This window comes from Hypomesus transpacificus, chromosome 9, assembly GCF_021917145.1.
Source record: "Hypomesus transpacificus isolate Combined female chromosome 9, fHypTra1, whole genome shotgun sequence".
NCBI lineage: Eukaryota > Metazoa > Chordata > Actinopteri > Osmeriformes > Osmeridae > Hypomesus > Hypomesus transpacificus.
Genome location: NC_061068.1, coordinates 15468222 through 15490416, shown reverse-complemented (window position 1 = coordinate 15490416; position 22195 = coordinate 15468222). Strand labels below are relative to the sequence as shown.

The 22195-nt window shown below is 43.3% G+C and overlaps 1 protein-coding gene across 5 annotated transcripts in view; it reads right to left on the bottom strand.

The window, feature by feature from the left end:
- LOC124471292 (NACHT, LRR and PYD domains-containing protein 12-like) overlaps positions 1-22195 on the bottom strand; it is a 1476309-nt gene that overhangs the window by 413675 nt on the left and 1040439 nt on the right. The window contains exons 2-6 of one of the 5 annotated variants that reach the window (XM_047025731.1): positions 19408-19552; positions 12298-12351; positions 12067-12174; positions 10616-10732; positions 5130-5246 (exon numbers count right to left, since the gene is read on the bottom strand). The exons of 2 other annotated variants lie outside the window; for them this stretch is intronic. In XM_047025731.1, the coding sequence (XP_046881687.1) occupies positions 5130-5246; positions 10616-10732; positions 12067-12174; positions 12298-12341 (386 nt within the window). In that variant the 5' untranslated portion in view covers positions 12342-12351; positions 19408-19552. Of the gene's footprint in view, positions 1-5129; positions 5247-10615; positions 10733-12066; positions 12175-12297; positions 12352-19407; positions 19560-22195 lie in introns of those variants that run through there. 2 more of the 5 variants (XM_047025732.1, XM_047025728.1) reach the window with 2 other exon arrangements.

The window sequence follows — 22195 nt, the reverse complement described above, 5'->3', positions numbered from 1 at the left end:
TGCAGGGCTGGACACTGACTCTCATGCTGTCTGTGTCTGTGTGTGAGTGTATGTGTGTGTGTGTAGGGAGGTTATTGTTGTCAAACAAATACATTTAAACACTATCACTACAATCCCATATAAACTATAAGACAAATATATTATAATATAGGAATATTGAGTCCCAGTACAGACGGCTTCTTCACATCATGTCACCTTCATCACATAACATTGAACACCAGCAGAGGTCAGTACATACCCTTCCTCATTAGAAAGTCCTCCTCCATCACTGAAGTTGAAAGGTGGTTCCATAGACCTGTCACTCTTCATGGACACACAGCTGGGTAGAGGTGAGGCGGGTCTCTGCTGTCTCATCCTGTCAACAAACACAACAAAGTGTCTTACAAACATAGATCATTTAAAGGAGACACCAGATATCCTATCCAACAACATTCCGATTGTTTGCGACCTCAACATTGAGTAACAGCTGTACAGAGGAGAGAGTTTCTTTAGGGATTTTGTCCTTATCTTCTCTGAGGGTTTAGGTTTGGTTATCGGTGCTGATCTGTGGTTCTCAGATGATGTTCCTGAGTGTGATAACTATGTCCCACTACAGGTTATTAGTCACCTCAACAATGAACACCAGCAGAGGTGACAACAGAAGACACACGGTCTGTGTCACAGCCAGACTTACAGTCATGAGCTCCAACTCTCCTGGAATTACAGACACTAGGAATGTTTAGTAGGAATGCCAGGTAAAGCTCATGACTTCAAGATCAAGTTGGCCCTGCGGATGGCTGCCTTGGTCAGTCGGTGCCCTGTGTTTGTTTTGTTGATAGGCTAAATTCAGTGTGAGAATGTATTTCCTACGGCAGCTGAAGAAATTCAGCCTGCCAAAGACAATGATGGTGCACTTCTACACAGCCATCATTGAGTCCAGCCTCACCTCCTCCATCACCATCTGGTACGTATCATCCACACTGCTGAAAAGGTGATCGGCTGCAAATTGCTTAACCTCGAGGACCTGCACACCTCGAGGACCCTGAGGCGAACGAGGAAGATTGTGGCCGACTCCTCCCACCCTGGACACTCAGTTTATCCATCTGCTGCTGGCCTCTTCAACAAGGCCAAGGACTCCCACTGCCATTAGAACTTGGATCTATTTAATCCATCCACCACTTATTTGCACATTGCACAAGCCATCTTCATATTGCACTGTTATCCAAATGTTATCCTATTTTTATATATATTTTATATTTTAGATATTGTTTAGTTGTTTAGAATGAGTTATTGTACGCACTAGTGTACATTTCTAGTCTTTTTTAAGATTCTTATGTTTATTGTATGCACCTTTACATTTGTTTGAATTTACATGGCGAACAATCCAAATTCGGATTCTGATTCTTATTGTCACAAAGTAAACCATAATCTATTCCACTAGATGGCAATGTTCCTGTATAACATTAATCAAATATAGAAACACTGTCACCCCCAGGTAAACAAGTGTGTTGTGTTTCAACCAGACACTGAAGAATGACATCAGGGTCCACCTCACACAGGGCTGCATGTTTGCTAGCAGCCTGCTTTAGACACTGCAGCACTCCTCCACCCAGGAGTTGAAGACCTTCTGGTCTCAACCAGTCTAAGTGGGCTGAGCCCCGCCCGGTCTGTGCTCATACCAGGCCTGGTACCTGCAGGGCTGGACACTGACTCTCATGCTGTCTGCGTGTTTGTGTGTGTGTGTGTGTGTGTGTGTGTCTGTGTGTGTGTGTGTGTGTGTGTGTGTGTAGAGAGGTTATTGTTCTCAGACTTTCACTAGAGCTGCACTGATCTCTCTTATTTGTATGTAAAGCTATTATAACACAATTACATGTTAACAATAAATGTCAAGTCTTTTAAGGTGGAGAAGTAACTCACAGGCGTATCCTGGAGTTCGCTCTAGTCTCTACTGAATTAGAGAGAGCAGCTTTGAATAACATGTCTGCACCGATATGGAATGACCTCATGGTAGTATGGTATGGATTGCATAATTGCATTAGTTTCAGGGTAGTTTGTTGTGGTTGTGTTGTGGTTGTGTCTCTGTGTTAATGTCAGGTAAAGTTCAACATTAAAGCAGCACAGTGGACTGGTAGGTTGTGGTCCTGTCTCTCACTGATCAAACACAACAAGGAGGTCAAAGGTGTTGATGTGCCTGATGGTGGTCTAGTGGTTAAACCATAGATACATAAAGAGAAGACCAACACCACATGTCAATGACATGATACTAAATAACAGCTCCTTCTCACTGTGTAGCTCTACCTCATGGTCTGAACATCAGCCAGGCTATGAGTTCTGACTTTGTTTAGTAGAAATGTCACATGATGATCCTGAATCTAATGATGATGTTATACTTCAAATTATTTATTGTGTGTTGTCAATTAATGTATGTGGCCTACCTACCTGTATACACTACACACAGACGGCTTCTTCACATCATGTCACCTTCATCACATAACATTGAACACCAGCAGAGGTCAGTACATACCCTTCCTCATTAGAAGGTCCTCCTCCATCACTGAATGTGATAGGTCGATCCATAGACCTGTCACTCTTCATGGACACACAGCTGGGTACAGGTGAGGCTGGTCTCTGCTGTCTCATCCTGTCAACAAACACAACAAAGTGTCTTACAAACATAAATCACTAAAGGAGACACCAGATATATCATACTGTCCAACATGTGTTGCTGTAGTCATTCATCAGATGGGTTTAAAACCAGGCTTGAATATTGCTGTTCAACATGAATGAGAGTCAGACAGGCAGGTTTCCAGACCTGTTGTTACTCTGTATCTCTCACTGTGAACCTTTACCACATGGTCTGTATGTCAGCCAGGCTGGCAGTCAGCAGGTCTAACCCTGTGTTTTAGTAGGTATGTGATGGGGGATACTTTAGTATCTACAGTCAGCAGCTCTAACCCTGTGTTTTAGTAGGGATGTGATGAGGGATACTTTAGTATCTACAGTCAGCAGCTCAGACCCTGTGTTTTAGTAGGGATGTGATGAGGGATACTTTAGTATCTACAGTCAGCAGCTCTGACCCTGTGTTTTAGTAGGGATGTGATGAGGGATACTTTAGTATCTACAGTCAGCAGCTCTGCCCCTGTGTTTTAGTAGGGATGTGATGAGGGATACTTTAGAATCTACAGTCAGCAGCTCTAACCCTGTGTTTTAGTAGGGATGTGATGAGGGATACTTTAGTATCTACCAGAGGTGTGGACTCGAGTCACATGACTTAGACTCGAGTCAGACTCGAGTCATGAATTTGATGACTTTAGACTCGACTTGACAAAATGTAAAGAGACTTGCAACTCGACTTGGACTTAAACATCAATGACTCGTGACTTCACTTGGACTTGAGCCTTTTGACTTGATAAGACTTGCTCCTTTCCCCAAAACCTAAATATTAAGTATGCTATTAAGGAACGCTCTGTATCTTTCATTGTGTATGTGTGCGTCAGTGTGTGTGTACGTGCTGTCGGCACAACATCAAATCAAATTAGATCCACGTTGTTTTGAAGCGACAGCATCCATGCAATCAAACTGCAGGTCAACCAATGAAGAGCAACTGTCAAACAACTCGCCAGTTAGGGAAAAAATTATACCAAAGATAGTTTTGTTCGGGTATAAAAACTACGAGGTAGTCAACAAAAAACGAAGTGCAGTGCGAAGATTTCCGACGGAGACACAACAACTTTCAAATTTGTTCGACATTTGAAGTTGCACAAAGAACGGTAGTCCCTCATACAACCCAACTTCACAAATCCCGAAATAAGTTTTACAATGCATGACCAGTGCTGTAATCTGCTACAGCAGCAACTCTAACGTGATGTTTACCACACACACACACACAATACAATTCATATTAACACAATGTTAAGATTGATATTAATAATATGAGTAATAAAGAGTAGTTTCAATACAATTCATTTGTGGCTAAAAGGGATTTTCTGACATCCGTTATAAGATATTGAGGTGTGAGTTCTACATATTACCAACGCTTCCACCAGAGTGAATTATTTTCTCAAAACGGAAGCTTGTTGCACTTGTTTTTTCAAATGTGTTCATTCTGTAAAGGAGTGGTTTAAAATGAAGAATATTCTTTCAAAATATGAGTTAAATGTTAAAAATGACTGGTTAATAGTGCAATGTCAGCACAATTTTTTTTCTGCAATTTCAATTGCACTTATACAAGTTATACTTGTACTTATAATAAATAAATACAGATTTTAAAAGCATACTGGTCATATCTGTGTAAATATATTATTACTCTGTGATCAAAAGGACTCGAAAGGACTCGAAACTCAAACTGCAGGACTTGGACTTGACTCGGGACTTGCCTGTCTTGACTTGGGACTTGACTCGGGACTTGAGGGCAAAGACTTGAGACTTACTTGGGACTTGCAAAAAAATGACTTTGTCCCACCTCTGGTATCTACAGTCAGCATCTCTGACCCTGTGTTTTAGTAGGGATGTGATGAGGGATACTTTAGTATCTACAGTCAGCAGCTCTGACCCTGTGTTTTAGTAGGGATGTGATGAGGGATACTTTAGTATCTACAGTCAGCAGCTCTAACCCTGTGTTTTAGTAGGGATGTGATGAGGGATACTTTAGTATCTACAGTCAGCAGCTCTAACCCTGTGTTTTAGTAGAGATTTTACATTATAAAGCAAATGTCTACATTGGACTTTTAGATTATAAATACTACTTTATACTTTGCTTCACTTTAAAAAAAATCAATGTCTTTACCAGTGAGCAGCATGTTCCCTTTTATGGATTCTTTCCAAACATTTTAACAGCTCAGTATTACCAACAACCAGGTGTTGGCAATTAATGAGTCTGGCCTGACCAACTGTATTAACTTAACAATTAGACAGTAAAGACAATAAACAGTAGGGATTGAGGCTCGCAGGTTGTGTTCGGACATTAATAAGTAATGTTGCATTGATTCATGTGGACCCAAATACATTTAAACACTATCACTACAATCACATATAAACTATAAGACAAATATATTATAATATAGGAATATTGAGTCCCAGTACAGACGGCTTCTTCACATCATGTCACCTTCATCATATAACATTGAACACCAGCAGAGGTCAGTACATACCCTTCCTCATTAGAAGGTCCTCCTGCATCACTGAATGTGATAGGTCGATCCATAGACCAGTCACTCTTCATGGACACACAGCTGGGTACAGGTGAGGCTGGTCTCTGCTGTCTCATCCTGTCAAAAAACACAACAAAGTGTCTTACAAACATAGATCATTTAAAGGAGACACCAGATATCCTATCCAACAACATTCTGATTGTTTGCGACCTCAACATTGAGTAACAGCTGTACAGAGGAGAGAGTTTCTTTAGGGATTTTGTCCTTATCTTCTCTGAGGGTTTAGGTTTGGTTATCGGTGCTGATCTGTGGTTCTCAGATGAGTTCCTGAGTGTGATAACTATGTCCCACTACAGGTTATTAGTCACCTCAACAATGAACACCAGCAGAGGTGACAACAGAAGACACACGGTCTGTGTCACAGCCAGACTTACAGTCATGAGCTCCAACTCTCCTGGAATTACAGACACTAGGAATGTTTAGTAGGAATGCCAGGTAAAGCTCATGACTTCAAGATCAAGTTGGCCCTGCGGATGGCTGCCTTGGTCAGTCGGTGCCCTGTGTTTGTTTTGTTGATAGGCTAAATTCAGTGTTATGCCAGGATACCCTGAGTTCTCCTCAACATCAGAGAAACAACTCCAGTGGATTTAATCTCCACTTTTCTGCTTCCTATAGCAGCATTAGCAGGCATTATATTCAAAGCCACTCTCGGCTTTGTCCTGGCAGCGAAGCGTAGTAAAAGAGGTAAACGTGCTGGTGCGACTTTGTTGGCGTGGGGTTCGTACAGCATTACCGGGGATATGTCTCTCCAACGTGCGTTCGCTGAACAACAAATTGGACAAACTTCAGCTGCTGGTGGGGAAAAACAGAGACTTTCATTCGTCTTCCATTTGACTCCCGGTCCATCAACACCGGATCTCCTCAGGGCTCCTTTCCCCTCTGCTCTTCTCCCCGGACACAAACAGCTGCACCTCCAATCATCAGTCCATCAAACTCCTGAAGTTTGCGAACGACACCACCCTCATTGGACTCATCTCTGGTGGGGAGTCTGACTATAGGTGGGAAGCTGACAACCTGAAGACCTGGTGCAGCCAGAACAACTTGGAGCTCAATGCTCTTAAGACAGTGGAGATGGTTGTGGAGTTCAGGAAGAACACAGCCCCACTCAACCCCATCACCCTCTGTGACTCCTCAGTCAACACTGTGCCGTCCTTCCGCTTCCTGAGAACCATCCTCTCCCAGGACCTCAAGTGGGAACTGAACATCAGCTCCCTCACACCCTCAGCTCCAAAGCACAAAAGAGGATGTATTTCCTACGGCAGCTGAAGAAATTCAGCCTGCCAAAGACAATTGTTACGGCTCCCACTCCTGCCTGTAGGCTGTGTGTGTTTTGTTTGTGTCTTGTCTGTAGGTGTTCCTGTGACGGCGCTGATGATGACGTCGGAGTGCGCGCCCCGACGTCAAGATCCGGACCTGAGGCGGCTGTGTCTAATCGGGCCTAATTGGACACTGTCGTCATCGATAAAGCGTGTTCTGGTTGGCGTATGAGGGAGAGGGGCGAGTCGCGCTGAGCGGCTGTTTATTTGTCCAGATGTGTAAGAGGAGAAGGGAGATAGTGTAGAGACCCATGGGTTTACTCCTCAACACGTAGATAACCGATGTTATGCACATTAGTTTAGGAGCGGTTCCACCTGCACCTTTTGTAACTTAGAGTTCAGCGTAGTTAGGTTAGGAAATACTAGGTTAGTTAGTGGTTTTCCAACAGGGCCGTTTCGGTCCTTATCGTAGTGCACTTTATTTGTCTCATCGGGAATCGCTCATAGTCCCTTCTCCGTGTCTTTATGTACTGGTACGTCCCTTGTCTATTAGTCATTGTTATTTGTTCACTTGTTGCGGTTTGCCGATACCTTTCTGCAGCTGTATTAATAAATGTACATAACCCATATGACCCCGCTGCATCGTTTGTGCCCGGCTACACCGTTGACACTCTCCGCTGGTCCAGTACTGTCAGTCAAACATTGTTACCTTTAACATCGTACGTAACAACAATGATGGTGCACTTCTACACAGCCATCATTGAGTCCAGCCTCACCTCCTCCATCACCATCTGGTACGTATCATCCGCACTGCTGAAAGGGGATCGGCTGCAAATTGCTTAACCTCGAGGACCTGCACACCTCGAGGTCCCTGAGGTGAGCGAGGAAGATTGTGGCCGACTCCTCCCACCCTGGCCACTCCCTGTTTTAGTCACTCCCCTCCGGCAGAAGGCTGCGGTCCATCAGGACCAAAACCTCACGCCATAAGAACAGTTTATCCATCTGCTGCTGGCCTCTTCAACAAGGCCAAGGACTCCCACTTCCATTATAACTTGTATCTGTTTAATCCATCCACCACTTATTTGCACATTGCACAAGCCGTCTTTAAATTGAACTGTTATCCAAATGTTATCCTATTTTTATATCTATTTTATATTTTACATATTGTTTAGTTGTTTAGAATGAGTTATTGTACATACTATTGTAAATGTATACTATTTTTTAAGATTCTTATATGTTTATTGTATGCACCTTCATATTTGTTTGAACTTACATGGCGAATAATCCAAATTCTGATTCTGATTCTTAGTGACACAAAGTAAACCATAATCTATTCCACTAGATGGCAATGTTCCTATATAACATTAATCAAATATAGAAACACTGTCACCCCCAACTGTGTTGTTTCAGCCAGTCCACCTCACACAGGGCTGCATGTTTGCTAGCAGCCTGCTTTAGACACTGCAGCACTCCTCCACCCAGGAGTTGAAGACCTTCTGGTCTCAACCAGTCTAAGTGGGCTGAGCCCCGCCCGGTCTGTGCTCATACCAGGCCTGGTACCTGCAGGGCACTGACTCTCATGCTGTCTGTGGGTGTGTGTGTGTGTGTGGTGTGTCTGTGTGTGTGTGTGTGTGTGTGTGTGTGTGTGTGTGTGTGGTGTGTCTCTGTGTGTGTGTGGTGTGTCTGTGTGTGTGTGTGTGTGTGTGTGTGTCTGTGTGTGTGTGTGTGTCTGTGTGTGTGTGTGTGTGTGTGTGTGGGTGTGTGTGTGTAGGGAGGTTATTGTTCTCAGACTTTCACCAGAGCTGCACTGATCTCTCTTATTTGTATGTAAAGCTATTATAACACAATTACATGTTAACAATAAATGTCAAGTCTTTTAAGGTGGAGAAGTAACTCACAGGCTTATCCTGGAGTTCGCTCTAGTCTCTACTGAATTAGAGAGAGCAGCTTTGAATAACATGTCTGCACCGATATGGAATGACCTAATGGTAGTATGGTATGACTTGCATAACTGCATTAGTTTCAGGGTAGTTTGTTGTGGTTGTGTTGTGGTTGTGTCTCTGTGTTAATGTCAGGTAAAGTTCAACATTAAAGCAGCACAGTGGACTGGTAGGTTGTGGTCCTGTCTCTCACTGATCAAACACAACAAGGAGGTCAAAGGTGTTGATGTGTCTGATGGTGGTCTAGTGGTTAAACCATAGATACAGTGCCCTCCAAAAGTATTGGAACAGTGAGGCGAATTCCTTTATTTTTGCTGTAGACTGAAAACATTTGGGCTTGACATCAAATAATGAACGTGAGACCAGAGATCAACGTTTCAGCTTTTATTTCCAGGTATTTACATCAGGATCTGATGCACAACTAAGAAAATATCACATTTTGTTTGAATCCACCCATTTGTCATGTGATCAAAAGTATTGGAACAGATATACTTAAAACATATTTAAGTGAATAAGACTTAATATTTAGTTGCAAATCCTTTGCTTTCAATAACTGCAGCAAGTCTGTGACCCATTGACGTCACCAAACTTTTGCATTCTTCCTTTTTGATGCTTTCCCAGGCTTTCACTGCAGCCTCTTTCAGTTGTTGTTTGTTTTGTGGGGTTCCTCCCTTCAGTCTCCTCTTAAGCAGGTAAAATGCATGCTCTATAGGGTTTAAGTCTGGAGATTGACTTGGCCAGTCTAATACCTTCCATTTCTTGCCCCTGATGAACTCCTTTGTTGTTTTGGCAGTGTGTTTTGGGTCGTTATCTTGCTGCATGATGAAGGCTCTGCCAATCAGTTTGGTTGCATCTTTCCTTAAATTGGCAGACAAAATGTTTCTGTAGACTTCCGAGTTCATTTTGCTGCTGCCATCATGTGTTACATCCTCAATGAAGATTAATGAGCCCGTCCCAGAAGAAGCCATGCAAGCCCAAGCCATGACATTACCTCCACCGTGTTTCACAGATGAGCTTGTGTGTTTGGGATCATGAGCAGTTCCTTTCTTTCTCCAAACTTTAGCCTTTCCATCACTTTGGTAAAAGTTAATCTTTGTCTCATCAGTCCATAAAACTTTGTCCCAGAATTTTTGAGGTTCATCTCTGTACTTTTTGGCAAATTCCAGCCTGGCCTTCCTATTCTTCTTGCTAATGAGTGGTTTGCATCTTCTGGTGTAGCCCTTGTACTTTTGTTCATGAAGTCTTCTGCGAACAGTAGATAGTGATACCTTCACTCCTGCCATCTGGAGGTTGTTGCTGATCTCACTAACAGTTGTTTTAGGGTCTTTCTTTACAGCTCTCACAATGTTTCTGTCATCAACTGCTGATGTTTTCCTTGGTCTACCTGTTCGACGTCTGTTACTTAGTACACCAGTAGTTTTATTCTTCTTCAGGACATTCCAAATGGTTGTACTGGCTATGGCCAATGTTTCTGCAATGGCTCTGATTGATTTTCCATCTTCTCTAAGACTCACAATTGCTTGTTTTTCACCCAAAGACAGCGCTCTGGTTTTCATGTTGTTTTCATCTCTGAATACAGTCTGCATAGACAAAACCTATCTTACCCAATCTGAACCTGAGTGTAGACATTCAGTGGTATTTATTGATTGAATAATGTATGTAATAGGACACACCTGGGCAACAAAACACACCTGTCAGTCACATGTTCCAATACTTTTGCTCACGTGACAAATGGGTGGGTTCGAACAAAAAGGTGATATTTTCTAATTTGTGCATCAGATCCTGATGTAAATACCTGGAAATAAAAGCTGAAACGTTGATCTCTGGTTTCACATTCATCGTTTGATGTCAAGCCCAAATGTTTTCAGTCTACAGCAAAAATAAAGGAATTGGCCTCACTGTTCCAATACTTTTGGAGGGCACTGTACATAAAGAGAAGACCAACACCACATGTCAATGACATGATACTAAATAACAGCTCCTTCTCACTGTGTAGCTCTACCTCATGGTCTGAACATCAGCCAGGCTATGAGCTCTGACTTTGTTTAGTAGACATGTCACATGATGATCCTGAATCTAAAAATAATGACGTTATACTTCAAATTATTTATTTGTGTTGTCAATGACTGTGTGTGGCCTACCTACCTGTATACACTATACACAGACGGCTTCTTCACACCATGTCACCTTCATCATATAACATTGAACACCAGCAGAGGTCAGTACATACCCTTCCTCATTAGAAGGTCCTCCTCCATCACTGAACATGATAGGTCGATCCATAGACCTGTCACTCTTCATGGACAAACAGCTGGGTACAGGTGAGGCTGGTCTCTGCTGTCTCATCCTGTCAACAGACACAACAAAGTGTCTTACAAACATAAATCACTAAAGTAGACACCAGAAATATCATACTGTCCAACATGTGTTGCTGTAGTCATTCAACAGTAGAGTCAGAACCAGGCTTGAATGTTGCTGGTCAACTTGAATGAGTCAGACAGGCAGGTTTCCAGACCTGTTGTTACTCTGTATCTCTCACTGTGAACCTTTACCACATGGTCTGTATGTCAGCCAGGCTGGCAGTCAGCAGCTCTAACCCTGTGTTTTAGTAGAGATGTGATGAGGGATACTTTAGTATCTACAGTCAGCAGCTCTAACCCTGTGTTTTAGTAGGGATGTGATGAGGGATACTTTAGTATCTACAGTCAGCAGCTCAGACCCTGTGTTTTAGTAGGGATGTGATGAGGGATTTCTTAGTATCTACAGTCAGCAGCTCTAACCCTGTGTTTTAGTGGGGATGTGATGAGGGATACTTTAGTATCTACAGTCAGCAGCTCTAACCCTGTGTTTTAGTAGGGATGTGATGAGGGATACTTTAGTATCTACAGTCAGCAGCTCAGACCCTGTGTTTTAGTAGGGATGTGATGAGGGATTTCTTAGTATCTACAGTCAGCAGCTCTAACCCTGTGTTTTAGTAGGGATGTGATGAGGGATACTTTAGTATCTACAGTCAGCAGCTCTGACCCTGTGTTTTAGTAGGGATGTGATGAGGGATACTTTAGTATCTACAGTCAGCAGCTCTAACCCTGTGTTTTAGTAGGGATGTGATGAGGGATACTTTAGTATCTACAGTCAGCAGCTCTAACCCTGTGTTTTAGTAGGGATGTGATGAGGGATACTTTAGTATCTACAGTCAGCAGCTCTAACCCTGTGTTTTAGGAGAGATTTTACATAATAAAGCAAAGGCCTACATTGGACTTTTAGATTATAAATACTACTTTATACCTTGCTTCACTTAGAAAAATCAATGTCTTTACCAGTGAGCAGCATGTCCCCTTTCATGGATTCTTTCCAAACATTTTAACAGCTCAGTATTACCAACAAACAGGTGTTGGCAATGAATGGGTCTGGCCTGACCAACTGTATTAACTCAACAATTAGACAGCAAAGACAATAAACAGTAGGGATTGAGGCTGGCAGGTTGTGTTCTGACATGAATAAGTAATGTTGCATTGATTCATGTGGGCCCAAGTAAATTTAAACACTATCATTATAATCACATATCAACTATAAGACATATATATTATAATTTAGGAATATTGAGTCCCAGTAGAGACGGCTTCTTCAAACCATGTCACCTTCATCACATAACATTGAACACCAGCAGAGGTCAGTACATACCCTTCCTCATTAGAAGGTCCTCCTCCATCACTGAACATGATAGGTCGATTCATAGACCTGTCACTCTTCATGGACACACAGCTGGCTTGTCTCTCCTGCTGGATTGGGCTTCAACACAACAGAGACAGACCTTCAGTCTTTCATTTATTCTGACTAATGATGATGTCATAATATCACTGCTGAGCTCTGAGATGGAGAACAGTCATGAACAGGTCTGGATTCTCATCTTACCTTTTAGCTTTGGTGTCCATGTCATGTTCCCCAGAGAGACTCATTTTAGAAGCCCTGAAACACAGTAATGTTTTGTTGGTTGCTTAGTATAATTCTAAAACACGGATGGATCTTTTCACATCCAGTATTACAGTAAGGACTTTTGAGTCCCTCAGTGACAACATGTGCAGACTTGCATCTCTCAGAAACGTGATGTTTCCCCAGAGAGACTGGGGAAGTGAGTAGAGAGACCAGCAACTAGTCTCTGGACACCAGCATGTCATGCAGCTGCCCTGTTTCCTGCAAGGCCATTGATACAGGAAGCTCCTTATACAGTTTACTGCAGGTTACAACCTCCACATGTATACATACTGCAGGTTACAACCTCCACATGTACATATACTGCAGGTTACAACCTCCACATGTATATATACTGCAGGTTACAACCTCCACATGTATACATACTGCAGGTTACAACCTCCACATGTATATTTACTGCAGGTTACAACCTCCACATGTATATATACTGCAGGTTACAACCTCCACATGTACATATACTGCAGGTTACAACCTCCACATGTATATACACTGCAGGTTACAACCTCCACATGTATATATGCTGCAGGTTACAACCTCCACATGTACATATACTGCAGGTTACAACCTCCACATGTATATATACTGCAGGTTACAACCTCCACATGTATATACACTGCAGGTTACAACCTCCACATGTATATATACTGCAGGTTACAACCTCCACATGTATATATACTGCAGGTTACAACCTCCACATGTACATATACTGCAGGTTACAACCTCCACATGTATATACACTGCAGGTTACAACCTCCACATGTATATACACTGCAGGTTACAACCTCCACATGTATATATACTGCAGGTTACAACCTCCACATGTACATATACTGCAGGTTACAACCTCCACATGTATATATACTGCAGGTTACAACCTCCACATGTATATATACTGCAGGTTACAACCTCCACATGTATATACACTGCAGGTTACAACCTCCACATGTATATACACTGCAGGTTACAAGCCCCCACTCCACAAGGCAGACCTGTAGGGTACTATAAAGGATGACTATATCTACCTCTGTATCCAGGAGCAGTTATACTACCTCACTGCTCTGACTCCAACAATACTTGTGCTGAGTCAAGGATGGTTAGTACTCAACACTATATAGTAACATTGTAGTGTTTCTAGCTGCTACAGACACTGGGGAGTTCAGGGATCATGAATCAGGATAGACTGATAGGTCAGATCTGGTACGGGGATCATGAATCAGGATAGACTGATAGGTCAGATCTGGTACGGGGATCATGAATCAGGATAGACTGATAGGTCAGATCTGGTACGGGGATCATGAATCAGGATAGACTGATAGGTCAGATCTGGTACGGGGATCATGAATCAGGATAGACTGATAGGTCAGATCTGGTACGGGGATCATGAATCAGGATAGACTGATAGGTCAGATCTGGTACGGGGATCATGCATCAGGATAGACTGATAGGTCAGATCTGGTAGGGGGGATCATGAATCACGATAGGTCAGAACCAAGGGAAGGTAATGAGTGTTCATATCAATCTTCTATAACTCAGGCTCTATCCCACATTATAGTAGTACACAGGACGCTAGTTTAAAATACTGTAGTGGGCCACAGGTCTATGACCACAAAAGCCTATGATACATGTGGTATATAGCACACCCTCTCATGGTTTATGACTTCATATGCAGCAGTATGCAGAGGGAGAGAGGGAGTCTCCACAGAGACAGAGAACTCTAGAGGAAGACAGGAGGGTTAGAGCTCAGTGCTTGGACCACTTGACTGCAGATCAAGAGGTAGCAGGGTAAAATCTCCCCCTGTAATGGTTGTTGGCATGGATACAAACAGCTGTTTAATGAATACAGCATTTAAGAACCTTGTGAGAGAGCTGGTTATATACTATATATGAACAGGAACCCCCCTAAAACAAACCCCTGCACAAATATATACTCTTACATTTACAACATTTAAAATGTTTAACCCCTATAAAAACTCTCATGCAACACTGGAGTGAGAAAGGCAGTTGTGTGTGTGTGCTGTGTGTATTAGGGAGAGAGAGGCAGGTGTGTGTATTATGCAGAGATAAAGAGATAAATAGAGAGAGAGACAGAGGGAGAGCTGGTGTGTTTGAGACGGATGAGTAGATTAAATAAGAGTCAGAAAGTCAGGAAGGGAGGGACTGTCAGAGCTGCTGGTAGAGGTGTTCATACTGGGGAAACATCCCCAAGTCTAACTCTGCAATATAACATCAGATCATATGCTATTATTTAACACATTATCACTTACAACAACCTAACCTCAAGAGACCTAATGAACAGTGTAATCTTATCTAAACAGCTTTACTGCCTTCTCTAAACAATGATTAACAGGAATGACCAAGAATCTGTACTGTGCTTTTGTACAAAACATCACCTTCAGTACCATGAAAAACTAACTTCTGAAAAACAATTATTACTATTAACACCATTGACATCCTTAATTATCTACTAGACTATTGTTTGGACACTCTGCATGTGAGTGTCCAACCAAATGTTACTATTTTTCAGCTGTGTCTCTTGACCACACCCTGGTCCTCCATGTAAAAGGATTGTAGGTCTGAGCGCTGTAGTCATCCTCACTTCCTACCTGACCTGACAATAATCTCTGGAGGGATTTACCTTCCTACCGTCTCTGCTCTCTGACAGTAAACTTAGTTATAGTTATATAGTTAGTTATAAACAGTGATAACTAAATTACATCTTCTGTTGCCAACATCCGTGTTCTGTGTAAACGATGTAATGAATGAGGAAACACCTGTAGTTAAACCCAGGCAGCACCAGCAGTTATGGATCCCATGACAAAGTACTGGGTACCTGGTTACTTTGGGATTTGAAATAGTAACTTTGCTTTGGGTCTATTTCTAGGTAAGATATAGGTCGATGTAGACACAGTCATATGGACTATGACACCTATTATGTCCAGAAACATGACCTGTCCCCTATAAATATAATCATGCCACTCTGCAGCGCATTAGACGGTTCACACCTCCGCATCATCCATTATCAGGTGATAATCGACACCTCGTCGGGCATTATGTCTTACATATACTACAACTTTTTGGGGGAGTCAGGTGGCTGAGCGGTTAGAGCATCGGCTAGTAATCTGAAGGTTGCCAGTTCGATTCCCGGCCGGTGCACATGACGTTGTGTCCTTGGGCAAGACCCTTCACCCTACTTGCCTCGGGGGACTGTCCCTGTACTTACTGTAAGTCGCTCTGGATAAGAGCGTCTGCTAAATGACTAAATGTAAATGTAAACTTTTTATACATTAACATAAACCCCCTTGAAACCGACCCCTATACAAAGACACACTTTTACATATAATACACTATAAAACCCTACCAAAACTCTCAACACTGGAGTGAGAGACACACACAGAGAGAGAGGCAGGTGTGTGTAGTGTGTGTATTATTCAGAGATGGGAGGGAGAGCTGGTGTGTTTGAGATGGATGAGTATGATATGAACTGAACTATGAACTAGTTCAGAATTTAAATGGTAAACTAAGAACGTGAACGATTCATATTTACTTGTATGAACTGAACTTTGAACGAGTTCATGAGAGGTATGAACATGCACAACAAGGCAGATTATCTTATGAGAAGGCAAGACAGGACCTAGGAAGAACCAGTACTCCCCACAGGGAAAGTTAAGTAATAAGGAAACTATCAACAGGCTACTGAAGGCTGGTGTCCTGGTACACTGTAGCACATGTAACACCCATTATGCAGAGAGATGGAGAGAGTAATGGACAGAGAGACAGAGGGAGAAAGAGAGGCAGGTGTGTGTAGTGTGTGTATTATGCAGACAGATGGAGAGAGAGACAGAGGGAGAGCTGGTGTGTTTGAGACGGATGAGTAGATTAAATAAGAATCAGAAAGTCATGAAGGGAGGGACTGTCAGAGCTGCTGGTAGAGGTGTTCATACTGGGAAAACATCACCAAGTCTGAGGCTGAATCCCAATACTCCCCCTTACCCCTTACCCCTTCCCCTTATTTTTGAGCATTCCCGTGAGAGCTAGTGGTGTCCCAATACTCTTTTTGAGCTAGGGGTAGGGCTAAGACTAAGGGGTATACACCCCTTAAAACCAAGTAAGCTCTGGACCTTACTTGAAACCTAGGGCTATGTGAATACTGCGCGACCGGTAACAATGGCGGCTTGTTTTGTGCTATACACAGTCCTGTACACATATATTTGCAGCCATGTTCTTAATTGAAACGGCTTTAAAAATCGCTAGTTTGCTACGCTAACGTTACATTGCTGATTTGCACAACAGTCCTGCATTTCTCTGACTAGCAAGTCTACAGGTTTAACTAGACTCCATTAGCATTGAATTTCGTTTGATATGAGTGCATAACACTACTTGCTTTGGAGATATCGATACGTGCTAGAAGAAGTGACCGTAACCAAGTGTCGTCTCATTTCTTTGGGAAATGTAGCCCTTAGTTTCAAGGGCCAAGGGCTAGGGGTAAACTAAGGGCTAGGGGTAAGGGGTAGGGGTAAGGGGGAGTATTGGGATTGGGCCTAACTCTACAATGGACTATTTAACATGGGATTATAGTATTATCTTATTTAACACTATAACTATCAACATCTTCAACTCAAAAGACCTAATAAACCGTGTAATCTTATCTAAACAGCTTTACTGCCTTCTCTGAAACTGCTCTCTCTGTCATCACATGTTCTGTAATAACACCCAGTCCAGTAGACATCTGTACTTTAGACAATGATTAACAGGAATGACCAAGGATCTGTACTGTACATTTGTACTCAAAATCACCTTCAGTACCATGACAAACTAACTACTGACAAACAAATGTTACCATTAAACCCATTAAAATCCTTCACTCTCTACTAGATACAGTTACTCATGTGAGTGTCCAACCAAATGTTCCAACGGTTCAGCTGTGTCTCTTGACCACACCCTGGTCCTCCATTCAGGAGGATTGTAGGTCTGAGCGTTCAACTAGAATCCTCCTCACTTCCTACCTGACCTGAACATGATCCCTGGAGGGACTTACCTCTGCTTTCTCCTGGTCTGAATTCACAAACACAACGTCTAGTCAAGCAGGCATTGTCCTTCGTGCTGAAGAAGAAATCTGTTAATGCCGTTTGTGCTGCTTTCTCAATGAAGAGTGCCTCTGGAACATTCTAGTTCCAGCCAGGTACAAGACGACAGGTCAAGGTCTACTGATATAGACCCCATCATGAGAGCTGTTTACTACTTAACCCTTCAGGTAGGAGGGGCCAGGGTGTACTATCAAATCAGAACATCATTAATATACTGTAGCTGATACAGAATACACAGGACTATCCATCTAAACCTGCTTACTGTTACTGTGAGCTACTAACTCCTATATTTCCAGGGTTAGAGCTACTAACTCCTATGTGTCCACAGTTAGAGTGGGGGCCTCAGTTATGTGTCATGGTGTTGACAGGACCCCACAGTGAGGTGCTCTGGACCAAATGAGGAGAATCAACTGTCATTTCATGTGACCTCATGACACCATGGATGCAGACCTGGTGGTCTTTGTGAAGTCACTGTGATCAGCAGATTATTACTCTCTGACCAGAAGTTCTGCTCTCCTGTATAAACCCTGCCCTATCTCCCCTGTCCCCTATAGACCTGCTGTACCTGGACTGACCCTCACCTGTCCCTGACCACCATGCTCCTATAGACCTGCTGTACCTGGACTGACCCTCACCTGTCCCTGACCACTAAACTATCCAAGCTAAACTTAACCTTACACTACCAGTGATAGCTGGTTCAATCTACTGTCTGGAGGTGCTCAAAGTGAAATATAGAAATTGATATTTGAATTGCCACATTAATCATGACATTTTGTATTTAACAATATTTCTTCAAGACAATTTCATGTTCCTGTCAATCAGCACCCTCCCCTCTCTATCTCCACTGTAGAGTTTAGTTTGATTCTCATCTATCTGGTTTGACTCATTTCTACATTCCAGTCCTGTGCTGCTACAGGGCTCTGTAGAAACCATGTCATGGATGAGGAAATGCAGTTTCACTTGACGCTCCCAGTAGAAATGATGGGTGTTGGGTGGAGTTGTGAGTCTCATGACTTATAAGAATGATGGGTAAATACGACCTGATCTAAACACTTGATTTAAAAACTTCTGCCAGTCTGATGTACAATCACCCCTAATCATTCCAGAAACATGATTTGTCATCCTGTTACATGATCATCACTGTACTGTGTTCTGTACTGTAACTCTGGATGTTTGTCCTCCCTCACCTGCAGCCTACATCACCTGCCCTGCCAGAACCCTCCTCTCTCTGCCCTGTCTCTGATCACCTGCCCTGCCAGAACCCTCCTTTCTCTGCCCTGTCTCTAATCACCTGCCCTGCCAGAACCCTCCTCTTTCTGCCCTGTCTCTGATCAGGGTCTTTCTCATGCTCGGGATACTCTTGCACAGGGCAAATGAAACATTCACCAATGCACAGAGGAACACAGTGGAACAGGTTTATACTAGATGGTGTGTTGAATGAAGGTTTATGTCATCATAGGTTGTCATAGGCTAGCCATATCTTGACCCACAATCAAAAGCTGTTAGCACTAGCTAACCCCAGTCTATAGAGGACCAAAGCACTCTAAATGTGATATACAAATATCATATTCTTTAAACCCTTAATGACACAGTGTTGTTATCATATATCGTAGTCTGTTTCCTCCCTGGACACTGATAACTGATGACACAGTACATCCTCTTCCTGTTGATCACCACAGGTAGGAGGTCCTTAACCACTGACTGACATTGTTGCCAACACACAATAGCCTATGATAACATTACAGACACAAAAGACATGTTTAACAGACATGAAATCATGTTATATTGTAGCCTAGGATCTATTCTGATAAACAAACACATGTCCAGTATTTGAAAGGGTAAGACATCAGACCAGGAATACAGATGCTAATTGACTTAATCATAACTTATCCTGGACTGACAGTAAATCCTTCACTCTCCAACATGTGAATAAACACCTTCTACTGACCTTTATAATACTCTGGTTTTACCATCAGCCTCCTCTCTGTGCTCCATCTGGTTCTGTGTGTGTCTGACAGTAATGCTGACAGTCTGATCACTTGTAGTGCTGCCTTGTACTCATCTGATCCCAACATTAAAGACTGCTCTTACTGCTGTTGGTATTGTTTATGGAACATACCGTACATATCTGAATGTGTCACACCCACACACACTTCCTTGTTGGACCAGTTGATCCTGTTTGGAGTCTCATTACTGGAACGTTCTTATGTAAGGGTGCATGCATGCCCAATAATATAGGGGGAGGAGGGGGGGTGGAGAGAGGAGAAATAGGGGGAGGTGAGTAGAGGGGATGGAGAGAGGAGGAAAGGAGTGAAGAAATACAGATGAAAAGGGCGAGAAAGGGAAGGTGAGAGGGGTGAGAGGGGGAAGAGAGGAGAGAGGGGAAGGAACAAATACCATACACTGAGATAAACAATTCAAATTGAAAGAGAGAGAAGGTGAGAGGAAGGGAGAGAGAAATAGAAAGAGGTTGAGAGGAAAGGAGAAAGATAGAGAAGGGGTGAGAGTGTGGTGGAAAATCTGAAGACACTGTGTGCTTGAATAGTCAGGATACCGGATGAATACAAATGATTTGTTCTGTACCGTACATTACATAAGCGCAGCTAGTTCTGGCAGGGCAATCGGGCAGCGCGCGTCAGTCAGTGATCGGGGGCGTAAGGCGTCTTACTCCACCTTCCTTACTCCTCCCACTACCACACCCATGTAGCAGCGCATATCCATTGGGCCACGTCCGATAAGGCGTCTTTAAAAGACGCGCGGATATGCACACACTCACCCCGGTCGTTGTATGATCAGTGCTTCTGCCACCCTCCACCGTCCCCTTCTCCCCCATGCTGTCTGTGTATCTATCCTACAGGGGGATTATATCTCCATTGCTCCCTGCCTCATATGTCATGTATGTATGTGTTGCATCGAGGAGGCAGGGAGTGCTTCCCTTAGATCATCCACTCCGCCAAAGTAAATCTACATGTCCATGTCATGTAACAATAAATGCTCAAATCTAATACGTGATTGTCTTGACTGAACTAACAGAGCGCTCTGTGGTCGATCTACTGCAGGACACGTATTGCTAGTTTCACCCAGCCGAGTGATATCGACTCAAATATACACCCATTCTTATATAGACTCACAACATCTGGTCACTCTAAACAACTGATAATGAATACAAGCATTGAACTCACTCTTGTCCACAATGGATCGTAAACTACCAAGCTACTCTCATCAGCTGCTTCATTAGCACCTTACTGTATGTCTCCAACTGACCCTTTCAACAACTTCCCCTTAGGTCATTAATATAGACTGTATCAAGAATCCTAGATAGAAGGTTGTATAAGATGCTCCACTCAACCCCCTCAGGGTCTACTGTCCTACAGGGTGGTTCAACCCCCTCAGGGTCTACTGTCCTACAGGGTGGTTCAACCCCCTCAGGGTCTACTGTCCTACAGGGTGGTTCAACCCCCTCAGGGTCTACTGTCCTACAGGGTGGTTCAACCCCCTCAGGGTCTACTGTCCTACAGGGTGGTTCAACCCCCTCAGGGTCTACTGTCCTACAGGGTGGTTCAACCCCCTCAGGGTCTACTGTCCTACAGGGTGGTTCAACCCCCTCAGGGTCTACTGTCCTACAGGGTGGTTCAACCCCCTCAGGGTCTACTGTCCTACAGGGTGGTTCAACCCCCTCAGGGTCTACTGTCCTACAGGGTGGTTCAGCACTCAATCCCCTCAGGGTTCTCAAGTGTGTTTCTTGTGGTATTCGTCACCTCTTCAGGGGCCCTAGCAGTAGACCAGCTGGACACACATGAAGGCTCTCCATGTGTTGGTCATGTGATTAGAGAGCTGAGGGAGCTGCTATAGAGCAGTCAGAGACACACCTGGTATGAATACAGCCTTGGAGAGGAGGGCAGGAAGTGAGCAGTTCCCCCATAACCACCCAGGGTGGAGGGAGGACCTACAGACCAGACGTGGGTCCACCAGGTGATCCACCCTGGAGAACTGGAGAAGCCCAGTGGGAGGGATCAGTCAGGGGCTCAGGTTGTCATGACTACAGTGGGAGAATCCTGAGCTACATGATGTGTATCAGTACTACAGGATTTAATAGGAACAATTGATGTTAAAGTTTGAGCAGGAAAATGATGTAGGCTCCACCTTGTACCTCATCAACAAGGTAGAGCAGTAAAATGATGTAGGCTCCACCTTGTACCTCATCAACAAGGTAGAGCAGTAAAATGATGTAGGCTCCACCTTGTACCTCATCAACAAGGTAGAGCAGTAAAATGATGTAGGCTCCACCTTGTACCTCATCAACAAGGTAGAGCAGTAAAATGATGTAGGCTCCACCTTGTACCTCATCAACAAGGTAGAGCAGTAAAATGATGTAGGCTCCACCTTGTACCTCATCAACAAGGTAGAGCAGTAAAATGATGTAGGCTCCACCTTGTACCTCATCAACAAGGTAGAGCAGTAAAATGATGTAGGCTCCACCTTGTACCTCATCAACAAGGTAGAGCAGTAAAATGATGTAGGCTCCACCTTGTACCTCATCAACAAGGTAGAGCAGTAAAATGATGTAGGCTCCACCTTGTACCTCATCAACAAGGTAGAGCAGTAAAATGATGTAGGCTCCACCTTGTACCTCATCAACAAGGTAGAGCAGTAAAATGATGTAGGCTCCACCTTGTACCTCATCAACAAGGTAGAGCAGTAAAATGATGTAGGCTCCACCTTGTACCTCATCAACA